The 27747-nt window shown below is 47.0% G+C and overlaps 1 protein-coding gene across 1 annotated transcript; it reads left to right on the forward strand.

The window, feature by feature from the left end:
• Nucleotides 1-27747, forward strand: LOC122940432 (TAR DNA-binding protein 43-like). The gene is made up of 5 exons (XM_044297109.1): nt 1-274; nt 719-861; nt 946-1086; nt 17076-17246; nt 27234-27747. Exons 1-5 carry the CDS (start codon nt 1-3, stop codon nt 27741-27743), a joined length of 1239 nt encoding a protein of 412 aa, XP_044153044.1. The 3' UTR covers nt 27744-27747.

The following is a 27747-nucleotide window of genomic DNA, read 5'->3' on the forward strand; positions in this document are numbered from 1 at the left end:
ATGGAACTGGAATATATCCACGTGGCCGAGGATGAGAAAGGGGAGCTAATGGAAATTCCATCCGAGGATGATGGCACCGTCCTGCTGTCCACCGTAACTGCCCAGTTTCCTGGTGCTTGCGGCCTCCGATACAGGATTCCGATGAATCGTTGTATCCGCGGCGTCCGCCTGGTAGAAGGCATTCTCTACGCTCCAGAAAATGGCTGGGGAAATCGGGTCTATTTTGTGAAGTACCCAAAAGGTGAGGAGAAGTTTTCATTTGTGTGGAGCCATAGTGGAACTATCTTGTGAGGTGTTCCAACAGAAGCCCGTACGACTTTACAGCTGACCTGAAAATGCCACTGTGCAGCATACCCCTTACGTGCTGTCCTATTACAGGGGCTGTCTGATGTGTATTGACCAGGTGGACGTGTGAGAGGAAGCAGAGGGGCATGGGGGGACATTACCTCTACTTACAAGGATGTTGTGCTTTGTAAAACGATTCCTAGTATAAGTTCCTTATTAGAGAGTCTTTGGACTGTGGGAGGAAACCTATGCAATTGTGGGGAGGACATTTAGTCCTGAGTTGGATTCTAACCTGGAGACTTCCCGACCCCCTGCCCTGTGCGGTGAGAGGCAGTCCTAGCAGTCTCCCGGTTGGGCTCTGCAGCAGCCGCCGCTCCCTCTAGTTTTAAGGAAGGTTTCTAATTCATTTTACATTTTATTTTTTATGTTGCAGAAACTGATGCATCTTCTGCTGTAAAAACCAAGCGAGCTGCGCCAAAAACCTCTGATCTCATTGTGCTTAACTTATCATGGGAAACAACAATGCAGGATCTAAAGGACTACTTCAGCACCTACGGGGAACTCATTATGGCCCAGGTATTGATGTTGCTAAAGTCCCCCAGTGCCTGCTGTGGTTTCATGGTTCTTGCCACTTAACGCTTTTTCTCAATGTTTTGCCAGGTTAAAAAAGATGCCCACACCGGCAGTTCCAGAGGTTTTGGCTTCATAAGGTTTACGGAATATGAAACCCAAGTGAAGGTGATGTCCCTGCGTCACAAGATAGATGGAAGATGGTGCCGTTGTAGGCTGGCTAATTTCACGGTAAAGCCATGTTCAGACTTTGGTGTATGTGTTCACATCTGTTATGATGAAGTGGTCGGTAGTGAAGACCCTTCTCCACTAGGACATTATACAGTGGGATGCGAAAGTTTGGGCAACCTTGTTAATCATCATGATTTTCCTGTATAAATCATTGGTTGTTACGATAAAAAATGTCAGTTAAATCTATCATATCGGAGACACACACAGTGATATCTGAGAAGTGAAATGAAGTTTATTGGATTTACAGTAAGTGCTATAACTGTTTACACACAATCCGGCCGGTGCTACATGTGGTCTCTGTTTACACACAATCAGGCCGGTGCTACACGTGGTCTCTGTTGTTGTCATTTTATTGATTCCAAAACCTTTAGAACTAATTATTGGAACTCAAATTGGCTTGGTAAGCTCAGTGACCCCTGACCTACATACACAGGTGAATCCAATTATGAGAAAGAGTATTTAAGGGGGTCAATTGTAAGTTTTCCTCCTCTTTTAATTTTCTCTGAAGAGTAGCAACATGGGGGTCTCAAAACAACTCTCAAATGACCTGAAGACACAGATTGTCCACCATCATGGTTTAGGGGAAGGACACAGAAAGCTGTCTCAGAGATTTCCGCCGTCTGTCTCCACAGTCAGGAACATATTGAGGAAATGGAAGACCACAGGCTCAGCTCAAGTTAAGGCTCGAAGTGGCCGACCAAGAAAAACCTCGGCTAGACAGAAGAGACGAATGGTGAGAACAGTCAGAGTCAACCCACAGACCAGCACCAAAGACCTACAACATCCTCTTGCTGCAGATGGAGTCACTGTGCATCGTTCAACCATTGGGCGCACTTTACAGAAGATGATGCTGTATGCGAGAGTGATGCAGAGGAAGCCTTTTCTCACAGCATAAAAACTGCCGCTTGAGGTGGACTAAAGCACATTTGGACAAGCCAGCTCCATTTTGGAATAAGGTGCTGTGGACTGATGAAACTAAAATTGAGTTATTTGGCCATAACAAGGGGCGTTCTGCATGGAGGAAAAAGAACACAGCATTCCAAGAAAAACACCTGCTACCTACAGTAACATATGGTGGTGGTTCCATCATGCTGTGGGCTGTGTGGCCGGTGCAGGGACTGGGAATCTTGTCAAAGTTGAGGGACGCATGGATTCCACTCAGTATCAGCAGATTCTGGCGACCAATGTCTAGGAATCAGTGACAAAGCTGAAGCTGAGCCGGGGCTGGATCTACAACAAGACAACGACCCTAAACACTGCTCAAAATCCACTAAGGCATTTATGCAGAGGAACAAGTACAACGTTCTGGAATGGCCACCTCAGTCCCCAGACCTGAATATCATGGGAAATCTGTGGTGTGACTTACAGAGAGCTGTCCATGCTCGAAAGCCATCAAACCTGAATGAACTAAAGATGTTTTGTAAAGAGGAATGGTCCAAAATACCTTCAGCCGGAATCCAGACTCTCATTGGAACCTGCAGGAAGCGTTTAGAGGCTGTGATTTCTGCAAAAGGAGGATCTACTAAATATTGATTTCATTTCTTTTTTGTGGTGCCCAAATTTATGCACCTGCCTCATTGTGTTTAAACAATTATAGCACTTTCTGTAAATCCAATAAACTTCATTTCCCTTCTCAGATATCACTGTGTGCGTCTCCGATATGATAGATTTACCTGACATCGTAACAACCAGCGATTTATACAGGAAAATCATGACCATTAACAACGTTGCCCAAACTTTCGCATCCCACTGTATATGCCCCAAAAACTAACACAACCTGCAGTGTAAAAAGTGCAATGCTGCCCCGCGGTAACACGCCACGTGGCTGCGTGTGTCCTGTGACCATGGCCTTTCCTGACTACAGGTCATGTGAGCTGAACTCGCAGCAGTGATCCTAGGCTGCTGTGAGTTTGGGATGCACGACCTGCAGCTGTCAGTCACACCGCTAGTCACCGACCAGGCCGTGTTTGTGCAAGGTGGACTGAGGAAAAACGGCAAATCGGCTGTCTGGGATTTCTCTTTTGTGTTCAGTGTGGGATAAATGCATCTGTATTTTGATGCGTGGCTATGCATATAAGGCGACTTTCACACTCGCGTTTTGTGCGGATCCATCATGGACGGTTCCATTCAGATAATACAACCGTCTGCATCCGTTCAGAACGGATCCATTTATATTACTTTAACATGGCCAAGATGGATCCGTCTTGAACACCATTGAAAGTCAATGGAGGACGGATCCGTTTTCTATTGTGCCAGATTGTGTCAGTGAAAACGGATCCGTCCTGGCACACAATGTAAGTCAATGGAGGACGGATCCGTTTCCTATTGTGCCAGACTGTGTCAGTGAAAACGGATCCGTCCTGGCACACAATGTAAGTCAATGGAGGACGGATCCGTTTTCTATTGTGCCAGATTGTGTCAGTGAAAACGGATCCGTCCTGGCACACAATGTAAGTCAATGGAGGACGGATCCGTTTTCTATTGTGCCAGATTGTGTCAGTGAAAACGGATCCGTCCTGGCACACAATGTAAGTCAATGGAGGACGGATCCGTTTTCTATTGTGCCAGACTGTGTCAGTGAAAACGGATCCGTCCTGGCACACAATGTAAGTCAATGGAGGACGGATCCGTTTCCTATTGTGCCAGACTGTGTCAGTGAAAACGGATCCGTCCTGGCACACAATGTAAGTCAATGGAGGACGGATCCGTTTTCTATTGTGCCAGACTGTGTCAGTGAAAACGGATCCGTCCTGGCACACAATGTAAGTCAATGGAGGACGGATCCGTTTCCTATTGTGCCCGATTGTGTCAGTGAAAACGGATCCGTCCTGGCGCACAATGTAAGTCAATGGAGGACGGATCCGTTTTCTATTGTGCCCGATTGTGTCAGTGAAAACGGATCCGTCCTGGCACACAATGTAAGTCAATGGAGGACGGATCCGTTTTCTATTGTGCCAGATTGTGTCAGTGAAAACGGATCCGTCCTGGCACACAATGTAAGTGAATGGAGGACGGATCCGTTTTCTATTGTGCCAGATTGTGTCAGTGAAAACGGATCCGTCCTGGCGCACAATGTAAGTCAATGGAGGACGGATCCGTTTTCTATTGTGCCAGATTGTGTCAGTGAAAACGGATCCGTCCTGGCACACAATGTAAGTCAATGGAGGACGGATCCGTTTTCTATTGTGCCCGATTGTGTCAGTGATAACGGATCCGTCCTGGCACACAATGTAAGTCAATGGAGGACGGATCCGTTTTCTATTGTGCCAGACTGTGTCAGTGAAAACGGATCCGTCCTGGCACACAATGTAAGTCAATGGAGGACGGATCCGTTTTCTATTGTGCCCGATTGTGTCAGTGAAAACGGATCCGTCCTGGCACACAATGTAAGTCAATGGAGGACGGATCCGTTTTCTATTGTGCCAGATTGTGTCAGTGAAAACGGATCCGTCCTGGCACACAGTGTAAGTCACTGGAGGACGGATCCGTTTTCTATTGTGCCCGATTGTGTCAGTGAAAACGGATCCGTCCTGGCACACAATGTAAGTCAATGGAGGACGGATCCGTTTTCTATTGTGCCAGATTGTGTCAGTGAAAACGGATCCGTCCTGGCGCACAATGTAAGTCAATGGAGGACGGATCCGTTTTCTATTGTGCTCGATTGTGTCAGTGAAAACGGATCCGTCCTGGCACACAATGTAAGTCACTGGGGACGGATCCGTTTTCTATTGTGCCAGACTGTGTCAGTGAAAACGGATCCGTCCTGGCACACAATGTAAGTCAATGGAGGACGGATCCGTTTTCTATTGTGCCAGACTGTGTCAGTGAAAACGGAACCGTCCTGGCACACAATGTAAGTCAATGGAGGACGGATCCGTTTTCTATTGTGCCAGACTGTCAGTGAAAACGGATCCGTCCTGGCACACAATGTAAGTCAATGGAGGACGGATCCGTTTTCTATTGTGCCAGACTGTCAGTGAAAACGGATCCGTCCTTGCACACAATGTAAGTCACTGGAGGACGGATCCGTTTTCTATTGTGCCCGATTGTGTCAGTGAAAACGGATCCGTCCTGGCACACAATGTAAGTCAATGGAGGACGGATCCGTTTTCTATTGTGCCAGACTGTGTCAGTGAAAACGGATCCGTCCTGGCGCACAATGTAAGTCAATGGAGGACGGATCCGTTTTCTATTGTGCCAGACTGTGTCAGTGAAAACGGATCCGTCCTGGCACACAATGTAAGTTAATGGAGGACGGATCCGTTTTCTATTGTGCCAGATTGTGTCAGTGAAAACGGATCCGTCCTGGCGCACAATGTAGGTCAATGGAGGACGGATCCGTTTTCTATTGTGCCAGATTGGGTCAGTGAAAACGGATCCGTCCTGGCACACAATGTAAGTCAATGGAGGACGGATCCGTTTTCTATTGTGCCAGATTGTGTCAGTGAAAACGGATCCGTCCTGGCGCACAATGTAGGTCAATGGAGGACGGATCCGTTTTCTATTGTGCCAGACTGTGTCAGTGAAAACGGATCCGTCCTGGCACACAATGTAAGTCACTGGAGGACGTATCCGTTTTCTATTGTGCCAGATTGTGTCAGTGAAAACGGATCCGTCCTGGCACACAATGTAAGTCACTGGAGGACGGATCCGTTTTCTATTGTGCCAGATTGTGTCAGTGAAAACGGATCCGTCCTGGCACACAATGTAAGTCAATGGAGGACGGATCCGTTTTCTATTGTGCCCGATTGTGTCAGTGAAAACGGATCCGTCCTGGCACACAATGTAAGTCAATGGAGGACGGATCCGTTTTCTATTGTGCCAGACTGTGTCAGTGAAAACGGATCCGTCCTGGCACACAATGTAAGTCAATGGAGGACGGATCCGTTTTCTATTGTGCCAGACTGTGTCAGTGAAAACGGATCCGTCCTGGCACACAATGTAAGTCAATGGAGGACGGATCCGTTTTCTATTGTGCCCGATTGTGTCAGTGAAAACGGATCCGTCCTGGCACACAATGTAAGTCAATGGAGGACGGATCCGTTTTCTATTGTGCCCGATTGTGTCAGTGAAAACGGATCTGTCCTGGCACACAATGTAAGTGAATGGAGGACGGATCCGTTTTCTATTGTGCCCGATTGTGTCAGTGAAAACGGATCCGTCCTGGCACACAATGTAAGTCAATGGAGGACGGATCCGTTTTCTATTGTGCCAGACTGTGTCAGTGAAAACGGATCCGTCCTGGCACACAATGTAAGTCAATGGAGGACGGATCCGTTTTCTATTGTGCCCGATTGTGTCAGTGAAAACGGATCCGTCCTGGCGCACAATGTAAGTCACTGGAGGAGGGATCCGTTTTCTATTGTGCCAGACTGTGTCAGTGAAAACGGATCCGTCCTGGCACACAATGTAAGTCAATGGAGGACGGATCCGTTTCCTATTGTGCCAGACTGTGTCAGTGAAAACGGATCCGTCCTGGCACACAATGTAAGTGAATGGAGGACGGATCCGTTTTCTATTGTGCCAGACTGTGTCAGTGAAAACGGATCCGTCCTGGCACACAATGTAAGTCAATGGAGGACGGATCCGTTTTCTATTGTGTCAGACTGTGTCAGTGAAAACGGATCCGTCCTGGCACACAATGTAAGTCAATGGAGGACGGATCCGTTTTCTATTGTGCCCAACTGTGTCAGTGAAAACGGATCCGTCCTGGCACACAATGTAAGTCAATGGAGGACGGATCCGTTTTCTATTGTGCCAGACTGTGTCAGTGAAAACGGATCCGTCCTGGCACACAATGTAAGTCAATGGAGGACGGATCCGTTTTCTATTGTGCCCGATTGTGTCAGTGAAAACGGATCCGTCCTGGCACACAATGTAAGTCAATGGAGGACGGATCCGTTTTCTATTGTGCCAGACTGTGTCAGTGAAAACGGATCCGTCCTGGCACACAATGTAAGTCAATGGAGGACGGATCCGTTTTCTATTGTGCCAGACTGTGTCAGTGAAAACGGATCCGTCCTGGCACACAATGTAAGTGAATGGAGGACGGATCCGTTTTCCATTGTGCCAGACTGTGTCAGTGAAAACGGATCCGTCCTGGCACACAATGTAAGTCAATGGAGGACGGATCCGTTTTCTATTGTGCCCGATTGTGTCAGTGAAAACGGATCCGTCCCATTGACTTACATTGTGTGCCAGGACATTTGGCTCAGTCCATCAGACGGACACAAGACGCTGCAGGCGGCCTCCAGAGCGGAACGGAGACTGAACTGATGCATTCTGAGCGGATCCTTTTCCATTCAGAATACATTAGAATGCAAACTGATCCGTTTTGGATCTCGCAGACAGAAGCCAAAACGTGAATGTGAAAGGCGAATTCATTATGGGGAAAGAGGGATAACTTTAGTGTAAAATACTCTGTGATCTTCAGATCGCCTGTTCCTTGCTCTGCAGGGTTCGGGAGATCTGCTATATTTGTTATGGAGCGCTGCCACCTGTGGGGCTCCTTGAGAACTACAGCTGTACCGTGGGGCTCAATGTGGCCAGGTGCCTGCTTTATTATATAGCCGTCACGTCTGCATATGGGGTGGGCTCGGCATTGCAGCCCACTCTATACAATCCCTGGAACATAATGCGGGACGTGTATGGCATTATGCATTTGATGGCTGTAGCGGTTCTTATGGGAAGATTGATGTAAATGGGCTTTGGATCGGATCTGTAGAAAGCGGCTATCTTGTAACGAGGACCTTTCCTGGGTTTGTAGTAACTGAGATAAATATCTGACTAGGGCTGCACGAAATGGGAATTTTGTGCGATTGCGATTAGGGCCCTAGAAATTGCGATAACGATATGCGATAGTTTAAGGGAATTGCGCTAGAGGTCTATTTGCTTGGATTTTCTAGGTACAATCACACACACATTACTGGTAATGCTGAAATGCAGTTATGCCCAACTCCAGAACTGAAACGCACAGCGCTTTACACACTAAAACATCTCTTACTAAAGGGAATAACATATTTCATTACTGCAAAAGTGCGAAATACAGAACTTCCCATTTCTTACTAGCGCTGCACAGAACGGAGAAATCCGATAGAACAGAGAGAAGAACATGTGATCATTCCAAACACCGAACAAACAGGAACGTTTTACAGAACACCATAGTCAGCAGCAGCAATATAAGGGAATATACCGGATTTATCACCCTATAAGACGCACCTGCCCATTAGACGCACCTAGGTTTTTGAGTAGGAAAATAAGAAAAATTATATTTTGAAAAAGGTGTGCTTTTGGTGGGTTTTGAACTAATATTGGTCTGTGGATGACACTGTTATGGGGGATCTGTGGATGACACTATTATGGGGGATCTGTGGATGGCACTGTTATGGGGGATCTGTGGATGGCACTATTATGGGGGATCTGTGGATGACACTGTTATAGGGGATCTGTGGATGGCACTGTTATGGGGGATCTGTGGATGACACTATTATGGGGGATCTGTGGATGACACTATTATGGGGGATCTGTGGATAACACTGTTATGGGGGATCTGTGGATGACACTATTATGGGGGATCTGTGGATGACACTATTATGGGGGATCTGTGGATGATACTATTATGGGGGATCTGTGGATGACACTATTATGGGGGATCTGTGGATAACACTGTTATGGGGGATCTGTGGATGACACTATTGTGGGGGATCTGTGGATGACACTATTATGGGGGATCTGTGGATGATACTGTTATGGGGGATCTGTGGATGGCACTGTTATGGGGATCTGTGGATGACACTATTATGGGGGATCTGTGAATGACACTATTATGGGGGATCTGTGGATGACACTATTATGGGGGATCTGTGGATGATACTATTATGGGGGATCTGTGGATGGCACTGTTATGGGGGATCTGTGGATGACACTATTATGGGGGATCTGTGGATGATACTATTATGGGGGATCTGTGGATGGCACTGTTATGGGGGTCTGTGCATGAAACTATTATGGGGGGGCGTGGCTAACAGCCGACATGAGCGGTCGCACATGATCTGAGCTCCGGCTCCCGTATATCATCCTGAACCATCCTGAGTGCTAGAGCAGCTTTGTATTTCATCTGAATCGGCAGACGACAGCTTGGATCCTTCTTACAGTCCGTGATGGGCCCCAGCAAAGCGCAAGCCGCGGCGGACCGGCTGAAAGAATTCGCGCGCCAGGAGACCCAACATGGCGCAGCGGCGAGTGGCACGCCCCGATCTCAGCACACCCGAGGTCAGGCGGCATTGCAGGCGGCTGCGGACGAGCCAGAGGCGGTGGAACTTACCCCAAAAGAGGCGCATGACCAGCTAATGGCCGCGATATTGGTGTGCCAGACCTCCCTCACAACTAAGATAGAGGAGGTGCGCGTGGATGTGGGCCTCCTCAGGCATGATGTCCAGCAACTGAGGGACAGAGTGAGGGGGACGGAGGATAGAATCTCCGAGCTGGAGGACCTCACACGCCCGCTACCTGCCAAGATCCAAGCCCTGGAGGGTTCAGTCTCCTTATGGCAGCAAAAGTGCGACGACCTGGAGAACAGGGCCAGGCGGAACAACGTGCGCATTCTGGGCCTGCCTGAGAGGACGGAGGGGCAGGATCCTGCGGCATTTCTGGAGGCCTGGTTTAAATCGACCTTTCCTGAGGCGGCGTTTTCTATGGCGTATGCAGTTGAGAGGGCCCACAGGGTACCGGCGCGTCCGCCGCCTCCGGGAGCCCCGCCTAGACCGCTCCTGGCCCGCATGCTGAATTGGAAAGACCGGGATTTGATCCTTACCCACGCCAGGAAAAAGCAGACCGTCATGCACGAGAATGCCAAGGTGTCTTTGTTTCCTGATTTTTCCGCTGACCTGCAGAAGAGGAGGGCGACCTTCGTTGCTGTGAAAAGGAGACTTCGGGACATGAACTTACCATATTCTATGGCATACCCCGCCAGGCTGCGGGTGGTGGATGGCGACAGATCAGTCTTTTTTACGGATCCCAAGGAGGCGGATGACTGGGTCGCAAGGAAGAGGCGAAGATCACCGCCGCCGCCATGAAGCAAAGCAGCACTTCAGCAACCTACCTTTGTTGTACCCAAGGGACCTTAAGGGTCGGCCGGGACGTATTCTGTACATACAGGTGGTGCTTAGCTGCCCGAACGAGGCACAGGGCTGACATTACGATATCGGCGTGAGTTATGCTGTTTCACTGTTTATATGCATATGATGATAGCTGCAAGCACGACCTATATCGTGCTAAGGGAGTTGGTCAGATACCGGCATGTTCTGTTTTCCACCTCGTGACATGCTGGTCCCTGAATATGTAGCCACACAGGAGATATTACCTGTCTTTTGGCATTATACGCTGTTTTTCAATGCTAGTTTAAGGCATGGTTGGTTCACATTTATGTTGTTTTATTGTGTATGGGCACTGTATGGTATGACATTGCTAGTAGGTGGCAGGATATATGTGTGTAGCATAATGGGGGGGAGTGTGCACAGAGGTCCCTGGAGGGTAGACAGCCTTGTTTGTAGCCGGATGACACAGGAGAAATGGCTGCCTTTATGTTGATGTCGTGGAATGTGAGGGGTCTGGGAGCTCCGGGTAAGAGGATGTCCGTGTTTGCACATGTCCGTAGATATAACCCACATTTGCTTGGCTTACAAGAGACCCACCTCACGGCTGAAACGGCAGCTAGATTACAGAAACCCTGGGTCCAATGGGCCAGTCACTCTTTTGGTACTTCCCATTCAAGAGGAGTGTCCCTGCTTGTTAACCGTTCTATTAGGTGGGAGCCGCATGCAGTTGAGTCTGATGCAGAGGGCAGGTATATTTTTGTCCATGCGCATGTGAATAATATGCCGTTTGTGATTTTAAACATCTATTGCCCCCCACCTGCTAACATGTCACTTCTGCAGACCGCGGCTATTTTTGTAGCTCAGTATCCGCATGCTGGGCTGCTGTGTATGGGGGATTTGAACATGGTTATGGACCTGCGGTTGGACCGTTTTCATGCTAATCCGGCTTCCCCGCCATCTGGTGCGCCGAGTTTATTGGCGTCTTGGATTGCGGAGATGGGATGGTTGGACCTGTGGAGGGAGAAACATCCGGACTCCATAGAGTATTCCTGTTTCACTCCTTCCGCCGGTGCAATGTCTAGGATAGACTACGTGTTTGGTTCCCCTGAGGTGTGCCTGGGATTGTCGGATATTTCTTATGGTCCCAGGAGCGTCTCGGATCATGCACCATTACTAGTTAGGCTGAATGATTCACGGGAGAGGAGGTCTGGAACGAAACTGAGAATTCACCCTTTCTGGCTCACGCTCCTGAAGGATCAGGACAGGATTCCTGATCAGTTGCGAGTGTTTCTAGAGGTGCAGGATGTGGAAACGAATCCGTTATTATTGTGGGATACCCTTAAAGCATACCTTAGGGGATGTCTTAAATCTTCTATATCTTATATCAAGAGGGAGACCAGGGAGAAGGAGGACTCCTTTAACACATGTGTCAGGGAGGCTGAAGCGAGATTTGCTGCGGATCCCTCTGAGGGAAACAGGCAGGATTGGTTGTAGAAGGGCAGGATGTATATGGTATACTTGCATGAAAAGAGTAGTCGGAAGATGTTCTTTTATAAACAGCAGGCTTTCGAGGTGGGGGATAGGGCTGGGAGAGTATTAGCGCAGATTGTCCATAGGAATTCGGCAGCCCCGCCGGTTCTGCGTATTAAGGCCACGGATGGCGAGGTGAGGGACTCCGTGCCGGATATCCTAGCGAGTTTTGCCGACTTTTATCGCGATCTATACAGGTCACGAGCGGAGCACTCGGAGGTAGAATTGGAAGCTTATTTAGCTGAGATAGACCATCTGACTTTATCAGTGGAGCATAGCCAGGTGTTAGAGGAGGACATAACTGTCGAGGAGATACGGGAAGCTATAGAAGACCTGGCAAATGGGAAGGCCCCTGGCCCTGAAGGCCTGCCATTAGAGATTTATGCTAAATATGTAGATATACTTGGGCCTCAACTTAAGGTGATGTTCCAAGAGGCGTGGAGGTTGGGTAGGCTACCTGATTCTTTGTATGAAGCGACTATAGTAGTGCTTTTGAAGCCGGATAAAGTTCCAGTGGAATGTGCCTCCTATCGGCCGATATCTTTGCTGAACCTTGACTATAAGATTCTGACAAAGATCTTCGCCAATAGGTTGAACAAGATGATAGCCAGCATAATACATAGTGATCAGACTGGGTTTATACCTGGACGCTCGACCTCTAGCAATATACGTAGGACTCAGGTCGTAGCCCAAATTGGTACTCAGGGTGGCAGGCAGTGGGCCTTGGCTTCACTCGATACCGCGAAGGCATTCGATTCGCTAGAATGGCCCTATCTGATGAAGGTAATGGAGAAGTTTGGCTTCGGTCCTGGGTTTCTGCAGTGGATTTGTGTATTGTATAAAAGTCCCAGAGCCAATGTCTTGGTGAATGGTACCACCTCAGCTTATTTTGATTTACAAAGGGGAACGAGGCAGGGTTGCCCTCTTTCCCCTCTCCTGTTTGCAATAGCCATTGAACATCTGGCTCTTCGCATTCGACGGGATCAAATATATGAGGGTGTAGAGCTTGGGGGGAGGGAGGACAGAGTGGGCCTATACGCAGACGATCTCATATTGTTCATCAGCAGGTTGGAGGTGTCTTTGCCGCGGGCGATCAGTATTATAGAGACGTTTGGGCGGTATTCGGGTTTGCATATCAATTGGACCAAGTCGGCGCTCATGCCTTTATGGAGCGCAGACTGGCCCAATGATTATCATAATCTGAAGATTGTAGATCATTTTAAATATTTGGGGATCTTCATTACCAAGGAGCCGAGGGAGTCGTATGCCAGAAATATTGCCCCTTTGGAATCTGTGTTTTCTAGCAAGTTTGCAGTCTGGAAAATGTTGCCTATATCTATTATGGGACGGATTAACTTGATAAAGATGGTCCTATTACCCAAGGGGTTATATTTATTGGAACATGCCTGCACTCCAATATCTAGGAATTTTTTTGACAGGCTTCACTCCTTAATGGTGCAGTTTATCTGGGGCAAGGCCAGACATAAATTAGCCTTACACACGTTACAGCGGTCCAGGTTGTCGGGAGGCGCTGCTCTCCCGGATTTTCACTTGTACTTCTTAGCGGGTCAATTGAAATTTCTAGCCGGTTGGGTTAATGGGCAGCCTCTTGTGAATATGGAATATTACTTGCAGCAGTACTTGGGGTTGTCCAGTTTATGGCCAGTGTTAGAAGGGGCAGGGTCGTTATCGGGGAAACTATTGCAGATTCACAAGCTGGCACATCAAGTTTGGAAAGACTCCAAGTTGAGGCGTTATCAGGACTGGGCAGATGATATACCCCTGTGGGATAATCCGTTGCTTCCCCATCTACAGTCTATTGAGGGAACTCAGGTCTGGGCATCTTTAGGGATACATGCGCTGCGTGACTTGTATAAGAATGGTGTTCTCTGTTCCTTTTCCCAAATTCAGGAGAAATTTGGCCTGGAGCGTACCCAATTTTTTAGATACTTGCAGATCAGGCACGCCCTGCAGGTGCAGTTTAGGGATCCGAGCAGGGCCATCTCTTCATATCCCTTAATCGGTGTAGTTAAATCACAAGGACCTAGGGGTTTGATTTCAGCCCTTTATACTTATCTGCTGGGGTTGCGAATGTCCTCGCAACCCATTCTAGCCGAAGCCAGGTGGAGGGGTAATATTCCTCTTCTTACTGCAGAGGATTGGACGGAGGCGTTGGAGGCTGTCACCTCTGTGTCACCCTCGGTTAACAACAGATTGATACAGTTATATATGTTGCACCGTAGTTATCTGACTCCTACCAGGCTGCATAAGATGGGGAGGATGCCTCAGCCTAACTGCCTTAGATGCTTACAGACTAACGCGGACTTCTGGCACATGATGTGGGAATGCTCCCATATCAGATTATACTGGCAGGATATCCTTAGGGTTTTGTCGTCATTGGGTATGGGCCCGATTCCGCTATGTCCCAAGGTATGTCTGCTGGGTATATTTGACAATGACGGGTGGTCGCACTACAATAAAATATTACTCAGTGAATCCCTGTTTATGGCCCGCAAAGTGATTGCCCTTAAGTGGATGGCGGAGGATCTTCCTACTGTGGGTATTTGGAAAAGGCTAGTGAATCAGATCGTCCCGTACGAAAAAGTACTTTATGTGAATAGGAAGTGCCCTGACAAATTTCAGAAAGTTTGGGGTTTATGGTGCGATTCTTCTTTAACCGTTTCACCCAATTCTGTAAGGTCAGACAACCCCTGAGCGGGGTATAGCGCCTCTAAGTGCTCTCCCATATGCTTGATCGTCCACACTGTGCTCGTGAAGGAAATAACGACATCTGTATGACTGTATACTCTTTATTTATTGTACTGTACTGTAGACTACTCCGGTATGTCTGCATTATTCTTGCTGTAACCTACTGCATGTGATTTTGCGATATGCATATGTCTATGCCATGTATGTGCCTTGTTACTCTTTTTTCAATAAAACGAGTTAAAAAAAAAAGAAACTATTATGGGGGATCTCTGGATTGCACTGTTATGGGGGGATCTGTGGTTTACTCTGTTATGGGGGATCTGTGGATGGCACTGTTATGGAGGAGATTTGTGGATGACACTATTATGGGGGGGGGTCTGTGGATGGCACTGTTATGGGGATCTCTAGATGGCACTGTTAGGGGGGAATCTGTGGATGGCACTGTTATGGGGATCTCTGGATGGCATTGTTATGGGGGATCTCTGAATGACACTGTCTACGAGGAGATCTGTGAATGACACTGTTATGGGGGATCTGTGGATGTCACTGTTATGGAGGAGATCTGTGGATGACACTGTTATGGAGGAGATCTGTGGATGACACTGTTATGGGGGATCTATGGATGGCACTGTTATGGGGGATCTGTGGATGGCACTGTTATGGGGGGTCTGTGGATAGCACTGTTATGGGGGATCTGTGGATGACACTATTATGGGGGATCTGTGGATGGCACTGTTATGGGGGATCTGTGGATGGCACTGTTATGGGGGATCTGTGGATGGCACTGTTATGGGGGGATCTGTGGATGACACTGTTATGGGGGGATCTGTGGATGGCACTGTTATGGAGGAGATCTGTGGGTGACACTAATATGGGGGATCTGTGGATGACACTAATATGGGGGATCTGTGGATGACACTATTATGGGGGATCTGTGGATGATACTATTACGGGGGATCTGTGGATGGCACTGTTATGGGGGATCTCTGGATAGCACTGTTATGGGTGGATCTGTGGATGACACTGTTATGGGGGGATCTGTGGATAGCACTGTTATGGAGGAGATCTGTGGGTGACACTGTTATGGGGGATCTGTGGATGGCACTGTTATGGGGGATCTGTGGATGGCACTGTTATGGGGGATCTGTGGATGGCACTGTTTTGGGGATCTCTGGATGGCACTGTGATGGGGCATCTGTGGATGACACTGCTATGGGGGGGATCTGCGGATGACACTGCTATGGAGGGGATCTCTGGCTGGCACTGTTATGGGGGGATCTGTGGATGACACTGTTATAGCATCTTATGCTTTGTGCCATCCACAGATCCCCCCCCCCCCATAACAGTGTCCCTGCAGTGTGAATGACCCTGAATACAGGGGCTGGGGGCCGGCATCTGGATTAGGAATGACAGTGGGGACCGGTGCAGTCCCTGTATTCTAATGCACCGGCCCTGCTCACTGTTGTATAATCTTATCTTACCTGCATTGTTAAGATATAATAATCATGTGTAATCCAGCTGTATTACTTACAACTAGGTTCCGGAGGAGGGAGGAGGCAGGCCGGGAGGACGGGCGGGCGACGCGTCACTCACTACGTCATGCACCTGCGCCGCCCACTTTATGAATGAAGCAGGCGGCGTCCTCCCGTCCTGCCTCCTCCCTTCTACAGAACCTAGTTGTAAGTAATACAGCTGGATTACACATGATTATTATATCTTAGCAATGCAGGTTAGATAAGATTATACAACAGTGAGCAGGGCCGGTACATTAGGATACACGGACTGCACCGGTCCCCACTGTCATTCCTAATCCAGATGCCGGCCCCCAGCCCCTCCTCCCTCTGTTGATACAACCGCCGACCGCGCTGTGCGGCATCGCGGGCGGCCGGGTATCATTGTAGGTTATCACAGCATTTTTGGGTTGGCCAACTCGCCATATCACAATCGTTGATTATCGGGATACGATTGCTTTGGCGATATATCGTTTTTTTTAAAATAGCACTCCTGTGCCTCGTTATGGCCCCCCGCAAATTCCGCGCTCAGTATTCCAATACGGAGCAATGAGGAGGAGGCGGAGTCTTTCTCTCTGGGCGTCTCCTTCTCCCTGGCTGTGACGCTCTGCGCTGCGATTGGACAGCTCTACCGCCAGGGAGAAGGAGACGTCCACAGAGAGACTCTGTCTCCTCCTCATTGCTCCGTATTAGCATACTGAGCGCAGAATTTGTGGGGGGCCAAAACGGGGCGCAGGAGCACTATTTTAAAAACCAGGCAGGGTGGCAGCACAGATATTTATCTCAATTACTACACACCCAGGAAAGGTCCTCTTTAAAGGGATATGTCACTGAAGTCTTTACTGCCCGTTAAAACCAGACAGTGACACACAAGTCCTTTGGTTCTAATCTAGTTTCATGGCAGACTTTGTTCCTTCTATCTTCCGACCCGCACTGTGGAGGCAGCCATCTTGCCTGAGCGGTCTGACAGCAATTGCATTTTTTTTATGCATTCTCTTATAAGCTGTATAATGAGGGTTCTCTGGAAATGGTAAAAGCTCTGCTGTGCCTATTTACGTGACGCTGCCATGTCACTTTATTACTATTCGTCACAACGTTGGGATGCATACTTCTAGGCCTCTCACTCATTGTGGCTTCTCTACAGCAAAGCACGGATGAACCTGTACGCAGCCGGATGGTATATGTTGGCCGGTGCACTGAGGATATGACAGCGGAGGAGCTTCGCCATTTCTTCACGCAGTACGGGGAGGTTGTGGATGTGTTTGTCCCAAAGCCATTTAGAGCGTTTGCCTTTGTGACCTTTGCCGATGAGCAGGTAAGTGGAAGCTCAGGTATATATTGTATCTGTCATCTGTTCTGCATGAGTAAATAGTTTTTAACGTGTTCATTCATACATTTTAAAGGGGTTGTGCCAAGTTTTCAAGCTGTCCCCTGCCCACAGGATAAGGGATAACGAAGTACCTGATTGGTGGGGGTCCAGTTTCCCACGTACACCCTGCCCATCCTGCTGTAGTCTTCAGAGGCTCCCATGGAGAGTGAATGCAGAGTCAGGGCTGTGGAAGACTTGGGGCACTTCCTTTAAGTCTTCAGAGGCTCCCATGGAGAGTGAATGCAGAGTCAGGGCTGTGGAAGACTTGGGGCACTCCCTTTAAGTCTTCAGAGGCTCCCATGGAGAGTGAATGCAGAATCAGGGCTGTGGAAGACTTGGGGCACTCCCTTTAAGTCTTCAGAGGCTCCCATGGAGAGAGTGAATGCAGAGTCAGGGCTGTGGAAGACTTGGGGCACTCCCTTTAAGTCTTCAGAGGCTCCCATGGAGAGTGAATGCAGAGTCAGGGCTGTGGAAGACTTGGGGCACTCCCTTTAAGTCTTCAGAGGCTCCCATGGAGAGTGAATGCAGAGTCAGGGCTGTGGAAGACTTGGGGCACTCCCTTTAAGTCTTCAGAGGCTCCCATGGAGAGTGAATGCAGAGTCAGGGCTGTGGAAGACTTGGGGCACTCCCTTTAAGACTTCAGAGACTCCCATGGAGAGTGAATGCAGAGTCAGGGTTGTGGAAGACTTGGGGCACTCCCTTTAAGACTTTAGAGGCTCCCATGGAGAGTGAATGCAGAGTCAGGGCTGTGGAAGACTTGGGGCACTCCCTTTAAGTCTTCAGAGGCTCCCATGGAGAGTGAATGCAGAGTCAGGGCTGTGGAAGACTTGGGGCACTCCCTTTAAGTCTTCAGAGGCTTCCATGGAGAGTGAATGCAGAGTCAGGGCTGTGGAAGACTTGGGGCACTCCCTTTAAGTCTTCAGAGGCTCCCATGGAGAGTGAATGCAGAGTCAGGGCTGTGGAGGACTTGGGGCACTCCCTTTAAGTCTTCAGAGGCCCCCATGGAGAGAGTGAATGCAGAGTCAGGGCTGTGGAAGACTTGGGGCACTCCCTTTAAGTCTTCAGAGGCTCCCATGGAGAGTGAATGCAGAGTCAGGGCTGTGGAAGACTTGGGGCACTCCCTTTAAGACTTCAGAGGCTCCCATGGAGAGTGAATGCAGAGTCAGGGTTGTGGAAGACTTGGGGCACTCCCTTTAAGTAGATGAAATCTTCTGCAGAACTAAGCAGTGATGTCTGGGGGGCTGAGTGCAAGCGCTCACTTCCTCTTAACCAGATATTCCGGTTTTATGGAGCAATTTACTAATATACATCTATTTCAAATTCTGTTCATGGACCTTTTTATATCCGGGCCTTTGTCACAGTCCATTGTAGTCCTGTAAAATGCATCCGTAGGAGGGCTGGTTAGGACTAAACATGGCGTCAGTAATGTCATACATTGTATGGTGAAGGGTGTGGCATGACGGCCATGGATACATTACACAGGACTGATACATGGGCTGTACCATTCTTCTTCATATAGGGTCAGCTGTCTGATATGAGAGGTATGTATGCAGAATTTTATATACATGCATATTAGAGGATTGTATCATTTCCTATTATATAAGCACATAAACATATCCCCCTGTATGTGGGCAATATAGCTCTGGCTTCCACAGATCAGACCTTCCATAGCACATCTATGGAGAAAATACTAATGGATCCAGTTCTTGCCTCAGCATTGGGTAGGTTCTGAAAAGTGCTCACACTGACAATTGTGGATATGACGGACCACCAGTTGGCTTAGCTTTCCCCTTTTTGGCATGTGGCTGTCTGGATTTAAAGGGGTTGTCCCATCTATACTTGTGGCACATCCACTGGTATGTCCTAAATGTCTGATGGAGGCAGGTCTCAGAAGTGGGACCAGCACAACAATCTTGAAAAGGGGACCCATGCTTGGCTATTTTTGAAACTTCCATAGAAGTGAATGGAGATCCATGCGTGCACAGCCTCCTATCAGGGTAAGGTAGGGCCCCGTTCTCAAGATAGTAGTGGGCCCAAGAGTTTATGCCCTTAATCCCCAGATGAGAGCACTCACTTACATTCCTAATACAAGTCATTAAAGGAGTGGCTGCGTTCAAAGCTGAACCTGATAGAAGCTTCCCTTTCCTTGCATCGTGTAGCTTGTTGTCAGCTGGTGACGTACCGAGCTTCACATCAGTATGCTAGGCAGAGACTTGTGCCTAGCAGGGAACCCGGTGATGTCACTGGCACAAATGGGCCGTGTAGATAGCTGTTCTGGGGGGTTTTAGAGGCAGTACCACTGATGCCCAGAACAGTGCTATACACTACCCATTTGTGTTGGTGACGTCACCAGGCTCACTGCTAGGTGGAAGTCTCTGCCTAGCATACTGATGTGAAGCCTGATCTGTCACCGGCAGTAAAACAGACCGTGCCCTGCACAAGTGGAGCATCGGAGCAAGGAAATGCTGCACTCCTACATGGTAATGGAGTGAAGGGGAGCTTATATCCGGCTACAGCCCTGAACCTGGACAAGCCCTTTAACCCGTAGGATACCAGCACTGTACCTGTACGGCGCTGGTATCAGGGTCACAAATCCCAGCACCATACAGCTACGGTGCTCTGTGCGGGCGCAGGAGCTGCTCCCGTCCGATCAGCCGCAGTGGTCCGGCAGTCACTGATAGTCGGACCTCTGCTGTATGAGCCAGCATCGGAGAAAATGCTGATGCCAGCGCATTAACCCTTGCACTGCCTCGGTCAGCGCTGACCGTGGTATCCTGCGGCGTAACCAAACTATGCCAAAACAGCCATGTTTTTTCACCTTGCCTCACAAAGTTTAATACCAAGCGACCAAAATGGTACCGATCAAACGGTCTCCTCATCCCGCAAAAAATGAGCCCCCACGTAAGACAATAAAAACCAATGGCACCCGTAAACCAATCCATCAAAATCTGCGCTGCAAAAGCCATATGGCGCTCCTTCTGTTCTGAGTCCTGCCATGAGCCCCCACAGCAGTTTATCACCACATATGGGGTGTTACCGATTCAGGAGAAAATGGGTAACAAATTAGTTGATGCTTTTTCTCCTGTTACCCCTTGTGAAAATAAAAATTTTGGGGCTAAAGCAACATTTTTTTTTTTTTTTTTTTTTTTTTAAGTTTTAAAAGAGTTTTATTGAGAACGTACATATAAAGTACATGCTATTAAATTAACATAACTTGTACAAATTATACAAATTTATCTTTTGTCTTTTGGATGACAGGTTAGCAATATAATAAACTCAATATACATATTTTGGATACAGAGGCACAATGAGCTTTATATCTGGTTAGACTCACATTCTCTATATACCAACTACCCAGCTTAAATTGATATAGTACCCCACCTTGAGTTTTCTGAATAGGATTATAATGCTAAGACTAAACAATAAAAGTCAGCTATATTAGTTAAACTTCCTGAAGGAGGCCCAGGCCTTCCAGGTGGACCTAAAGGGGGTGATCCTCCTATTCTCCCAAGCCGAGATCTCTTCAAACCTGTATATTTGATCTAGTTTCTCCGTCCATTGAGTTATGGAAGGAACATCTGACGATAGCCAGAGTTTCGGAATAAGGAGGCGAGCTGCGCTCAGCATGCAATAAAATAGGCGGGAGGGGGTCCCAGTACAGGAGGAAGGGTGGAAACCCAGCAGTGCCAATTGAGGCGATACCGAGATCTCCAGTTTACATATATCGTTGGCTAACCTAAATATCTCAATCCACCACTTCTGCACAACTGGGCATGACCACCAGATATGGTAGAATGAGCCCCTTTGGACTCCGCATCTCCAGCAACTGTCCGACCCATTCAGGCTATATAGAGAGGTGATGTCTGGGGTCCTGTACCATCGGGTCAAAACTTTGTAACCATTTTCCTGGGTTCGGACACATCTGGATGATTTGTGGGGCAAAACCAGTAGCTGTGATATCTCGTCTTGGGAGAATGTCACTTCCAGATCTTTCTCCCAATGGCCTATAAAGGCCGGTTTGACCATATTTAACGGTGTGATTAGTTTTTTGTATAGTTTGGAGATCAGTCTGGTGTGTTTTGAGGTATGTACTAGAAGGCTTTCAAACCACGTTATTGGCCGTAATAAGGCTTCCAACGGAACATTGTTAATAACAAAGGAACGAAGAAAGGTAAGTAAATGAGGGAAGGGTTTACATTCAGGCAAAAGAAGGAGAATCTCCTCATTACTTAATAGTGTTCCCTCTTCACTATATAGAGAGAGAATTTGGGTTGTGGAATACTTTACCGATGTAGGTAAACAGTCCCTCAAGGTAGGAGATGCGTGTGCCATTACATCTCTTATTTGTAGTAAGGGAGAAGGGAGAGGGATTGCAAATTGTGAGGATTGAAACCAATTCCATACTGACAGTGTCGATTTTACAATTGGATTAAGAGGTCTATTCAAGGTAGGAAACTTAGCTTGGCCTACTAAAAGACCTGAGAGACACGAACCCATATCATTCTGTTCCATGGAGACCCAAGGCCTGTGTACAGGGTACGTCAACCATTCCACCACTCTTGACAGTAGTATCGCTTTCCCATAAAGTTCAGGATCCGGTAATCCTATCCCACCTTTAGCCTTGGGCCTGCAGAGAACAGAGCGAGCGAGTCGAGCCCTCTTCCCGTCCCAGACAAATGAGCTAATTTCACGCTTAATTTTATCATAGTAAGTTTTGGGAATTGGGACAGGCAATACCTGTTGAAGGTAGGTAAGTCTGGGCAAGACTAAGGAGGCTACAATATTCTTCCTGCCAAACCATGATAGTGAGGGGTTCCTCAGTAATAATAATTGGTCAGTTATTGATTTCAGTAAGGGGGTGTAATTCATATCAAATAATGAGGCGGGGTCTGGGCCAATTTTAACTCCAAGATATGTTATAGTGGGAGAGTCCCAATTAAAGGGGAGCTGGATTTTAATAGGTTTCTAACAGGGGGAGGAAGATTTATGCTTAATATGTGGGATTTGCTCATGTTGATTTTAAAATTTGAGTGGATACTGAACTGGTCCAAAATTCTATATATCAGGGGCAAGGCTATACTCGGGTTAGTGTTTAATATCAATAGGTCGTCTGCAAATGCAGCTACTTTGTGTTCCTGTTGGCCAATTTTAATACCCTCAATCCCTCGTTCTCTCCTAATTGACTGTAATAATGTCTCCATGACTAAGACAAATATTAGTGGAGAGAGGGGGCAACCCTGTCTGGTGCCGTTCCGGATAATGAAGGGTGGGGACAAGGTATCATTTATGATGATGGAAGCTGATGCGTGGGAGTATAGTGAGAAAATAGCTTTGATATATGGGTCTGGGAAGTTGAAGGCTTGAAGAACATCCCCTATATATTCCCAACTGACCCTATCAAAAGCCTTTTCAGCGTCCGTGCTAAGGAGGACGAGAGGGCGACCTAACCTCTTAGCGTAGTATATAGCGTTTAAGACTTTAGCCGTATTATCTCTACCCTCCCTACCACGGACGAACCCCACCTGATCTCCCTTGATTAGGGCCGGAAGAAGGTTAGACAGGCGGGAGGCTAATATTTTAGCTAAAATCTTTAAGTCAATATTCAGTAGGGATATAGGGCGGTAGTTAGCACATAAAGAGGCGTCCTTCCCTTCTTTTGGGATAAGTGTGATATTTGCCCTAGTCATGTCTTGGGAGAGCGGAACACCAGACAGGGAGCTATTGAAGATGTTAAGCAAATATGGGCCCAAAATGTTTTGGAAGGTGCGATAATATAAAGCTGGATAACCGTCGGGGCCAGGACTCTTCCCGTTTGGCAATTGTTTGATTGTAGACAAGACTTCTTCTAGTGTTATTGGGGCTTGGAGAATTTGGGATTGACTTTCCGTTAAAGATGGTAAGGATAAGGATTTAAGAAAGGCCGCGGCAGATTTTTCCGGGGATGGAGGTGGGGAACTATTTTCCAGCTTATCCGCATCTTTTAGATTGTATAATGAGTAATAAAATTTTTGAAACCGACTTGCTATTTCTGGGGTAGAAAACACCTCATCTATGTCCGTGGTTTTGATCTTATGTATATAGTTATGTGACTTTCTCTGTTTTATACGCTGCATCATGAATTTTGACGCCTTATCTCCATGTGCGTAATATTTAAATTGCGTGTGGAGGTAATATTTCGCCGAAGAAGTATTGAGGATGTTTTTTAATTTAGACCTCATGTCTGTGAGTTCATCAAGATGGGATTGTGTTAGGGACTTTTTGTGAAGGGTTTCTAGGCTTTGGATCTGGGACAGCAAGGCATCAACTTGTTTTTTTCTCTTTTTTTTAAGTCTCGCTCCCAGACTAATAAACTGACCTCTCATATATGCCTTATGGGCATCCCACAAAATATGAGGAGAAGTTTCAGGGAGAGAATTAAGCAAGAAGAACTCCTCTAATAATGGCTGGACATATTTCAGGTTTTCTTCATTTGTGATAAGCTGCTCATTTAGCCGCCACCTAAAGGCACGTGGAGCCAATGATGGAGCCAATAGATTCAAGAAAATGGGTGCATGGTCGGAGAGGAACATGTTGCCTATGTGTGCTCGAGTACACAAGCCAAGATGCTCCTTAGAGATTAACAGGTAATCTAAACGATGGTAGGAGTGGTGGGGTGGAGAAAAGAAAGTATAATCTCGGCTGGCGGGGTTAAGTAGACGCCAAACATCCAACAGAGCGCTTAGCTGTAATTTACTCTTAAGGTGTCTGAGAGCCTTAGAGGAAATAGCAGACTTCTTGGAAGACGAGTCTAGTAGCGGATCCATTGCAATGTTTAGATCTCCTCCAAACAGCACTACCCCCTCTTTATAAGATTCTAAAAGAGATAGAACCTCTACAATCCAAGGTACCTGATTGACGTTAGGTGCGTAAATGTTAGCGAAGGTATAGTATTGGTTGGCGATGGTTCCTTTTAAAAATATGTATCTACCTTCTACATCCTGAATATGCGATATATAGGAAAAGGGAAGGCCCTTCCGGAACCCGATGCTCACGCCTCTAGATGCTGCTGAGTTAGAGCCACAGTGAAACCAGATTGGGAACAGAGATCTGGATAAGTTGGGGTATTTATTAAATTTAAAGTGGGTCTCCTGGAGCATCAGTACAGAGCAGTTCTCTTTCTTCATTTGTGAGAATATTTGGCAGCGTTTAGAGGGGGCATGGAACCCTTTAACATTAAACGAAGCAACACATAAGTCAGCCATTGCTCATAGGGATGATTGACCTATGTAAGTCTTGTGAAATCTCATAAGAGTTTAATGTGAGGGTACTTATCCTTTCACGGCGGAGCATCCGGGTTCCAGAAACGCCCCCCCTCTCTATGGAAAAGCGTCTTAGGCAGTTGGAATAACCTGTCATCCTAGCAAAAAGAACAATACAAACATGAGAACAGTAGTAACAGTAGTAACAAATGTTTGTCATCAAATTAGAGATTAGAGCTTTCAAGCTCACATCAGGGTAAGGGGGGGAAGTAGTACACAATATCATGTGACCATGTACTTCACCTTCATATGGGTTAATAGGAAGGACCCCTACTAGGTACAAGAATAGGTGGGGGCCTAAGGCATTATACTAAAAGGACAAAAAACATATAAGGTGCTAGAGGTATAAGGTATCACATAGAATACTTAATGGTAACTGTACTGGAAGTCCACAGTAAATGGAGCTGTCTTTTCCAGATGTGGAATAGGAGTCTTCAATCTTCATTAAGGGGAAGACGTCTTGGCGTGGAGGAGTTACGACCTCTTCTTGATCTTTGAGACTTGGCCGGACGAGGAGTTTCCCACGGAACCGCTGATGGGAGATTGGTTGAACAGATATTACCTTGAATAACGTCCCAGTTTTCAATGTGTAGATGGTCAATTTGTAGGACGTCGAAGGCTTTGTTCAGATCTTGAAATGTGGAGATGGAGAATCTTTGACCATTGAACACAAAGGATAAACCAAACGGAAAAAGCCATTTATACATCACTTTGTTGTTACGTAACCATTCCGTCAGCGGTTTTAGGGCCCTTCTTTTCTTTAATGTGGTTTGAGCTAAGTCCTGGTATATAGAAATAGGGCAATCATCCACACTTATTTGTGGGGCAGTCCTTGCTTTGGTCAGGATAGCGTCTTTGACAGGGTAATGTAAAAATTTACAGATCACGTCCCTTGGTGGTTCAGTAGGTAAGGGTTTAGGGCGCAGTGCCCTGTGTGCTCTCTCTATGTTTATCTCATGAGAGGAATCTGGGCCCAGCAGCTGCATGCAGATATTTACCACAGCTTCCTGTATTTCTCCTGCTCCCACCGATTCAGGTATACCCCTAAAACGCAGATTATTGCGTCTCCCTCTGTTCTCCTGATCTTCCAGGAGTGTGTAAAGGGAGTTGAGGTGTCTTTGGTGCAGGGACAGTGCAGAGGTCGCTTCATTTTGATGCGATACGATCGCAACTTGTGACTCTTCAAGCGCTTCCACCCTCCTCCCAATGTGCCGCATATCTTCCCTTATAGAAGTGAGGTCTGATTTCAGAGGGACCAGCGCTTCACACAGAGCTTCTTTCAAGAATGATCTTGATATAGGCAGGGAGTCAGCTCCAGGGGAAACCTCCCTTACCTTCTCAGCTGTCGCTGCATTTTTCACATTGCTCCCTGCTGCTCTCGGCGTTCCGGGCGCCATCTTGGATTCTTTAGCAACGTGTGCCTGAGCCGCTTTCTTTAGAAATTTATCCATTTCTTCTGTCGGGATCTTTTCTTTGATGGTCCCTTGTGTGTCCACGGGTCTCTGGCCACCTATTTTGACCATTCTGGGTCCAAAAAGCAGGGTTGAGAAGGCTGTGAAGGCTAATTATACAGCAGAGCTGCACTTCAAGCTGCCATCTAGCTCCGGTGCAGGCTCCACCCCCTTAAAGCAACATTTTATTGGAAGAAACAAAACTTCATTTTTACAGCAAAGTGTTTCCAAATTCTGTAAAACGCTTAGGGGGTCAAAGTGCTCAATACCATCCGTAACATAATCTTTAAGGGGTGGAGTTTCCAAAATGGGGTCACTGTTTGAGGGTTTCCACTGTAGGGGTATGTCAGGGTCTCTTCAAATACAAAATGGTGCCTAATAACCAATCTTGTGAAATCTGCCTCCAAAATGTTTATTTTGCTGTTAACCCTTGCTGTGTTGCAAGCAAAAATCGATTAATATAAAAAATCTACCAAAAAAGAGAAATTCTGAAATTTCACCTCCATTTTCCTTTAATTCTTGTGGAATACCTCAAGGGTTAACAAAGTTTGTAACATCAGTTTTGAATAATTTGAGGGGTGTAGTTTCTAAAATGGGGTCATTTATGGGGGGTTTCCATTACGTAAGCCCCTCAAAATCACTTTATAACTGAATTGGTGCTTAAAAAATGGTTTTGGAAACTTTGTTGAAAGTCTTCTAATGTCCTAAAAATAAAAGGAACATTTACAAAATGATGCCAACACAAAGCCGACATATGGGGAATGTTGATTGGTAACCATTTTATGAGGCATTACTAGATGTCTGAAAAGTAGAGAAATTCAAATTAGAAAAGAGTAAATTTTAAAAAAAAATTGAAAATTTGGGATAATTTTATAAATAAAGGTGAAATATATCGACTGAAATTTCCCACTGTCATGAAGTACAATGTGTCACGAGAAAACGTTCTCTGAATGGCTTGTATAAGTAATAGTGTTCTAAAGTTATTACCACACAAAGTGACACATGTCAGATTTGCAAAAATCAGCCTGGGATTTAAGGTGGAAAGTGGCCCGGTGCTGAAAGGGTTAACCAATGTGCCGTTGTTTAGAAGCCCGGTAATTCCAATGTTTTTCCCAGTCATTGGGGCTAGAATTGGATTTGTAGATGTCACCTCGGTGACTGAATGTCTTTATTTTTTTCCCAAGGTTGCCGAGTCTTTGTGTGGAGAAGATGTGATTATCAAAGGATTCTGTGTTCACGTATCGGCATCTAAACACAATAGAAAGAGCCCTTTGGAGAGCGGTGGCAGATTCCCAGGACTCATCTTTGGGAATTGGGGATATCCTAATAACAGGCCAAACAATGGAGGCCTTGCGCACAACCAGCCTAATGACATGGGGGATGGTGGTGGCATGAACTTTGGGCCATTCAGCATTTACCCTACAATGATGGCTGCTGCTCCGGCAGCCGTACAGAGCAGCTGGGGGATGATGGGTATGCTTGCTAGTCAGCAGAATCAGCCTGGTCCACAAGGTATCAATCAGTGGCAAGAGAATCAGCCAAGAGACCAGCCACAGAGTTTTGGCTCAGGTAGTAATTCTCATGGCTCGAACTCTGCTATAGGCTGGGGTTCTCCTAATGGTGGCTCTGGTACTGGGTTCATTGGGGGCTTGAGCTCGAACATGGAATCAAAGTCCTCTGTTTGGGACATGTAGATAG

The sequence above is a fragment of the Bufo gargarizans genome, chromosome 6 (genome assembly GCF_014858855.1).
Source record: "Bufo gargarizans isolate SCDJY-AF-19 chromosome 6, ASM1485885v1, whole genome shotgun sequence".
In the NCBI taxonomy this organism is placed as follows: Eukaryota; Metazoa; Chordata; class Amphibia; order Anura; family Bufonidae; genus Bufo; species Bufo gargarizans.

Excerpts from the sequence above, each read along its gene's own strand:
- LOC122940432 (XM_044297109.1), top strand. The coding sequence starts at position 1 with ATGGAACTGGAATATATCCACGTGGCCGAGGATGAGAAAGGGGAGCTA. Across the intron at positions 275-718 it reads TTCATTTGTGTGGAGCCATA|AAACTGATGCATCTTCTGCT; the intron begins GTGGAACTATCT and ends TTTATGTTGCAG. Across the intron at positions 1,087-17,075 it reads GTAGGCTGGCTAATTTCACG|CAAAGCACGGATGAACCTGT; the intron begins GTAAAGCCATGT and ends GCTTCTCTACAG.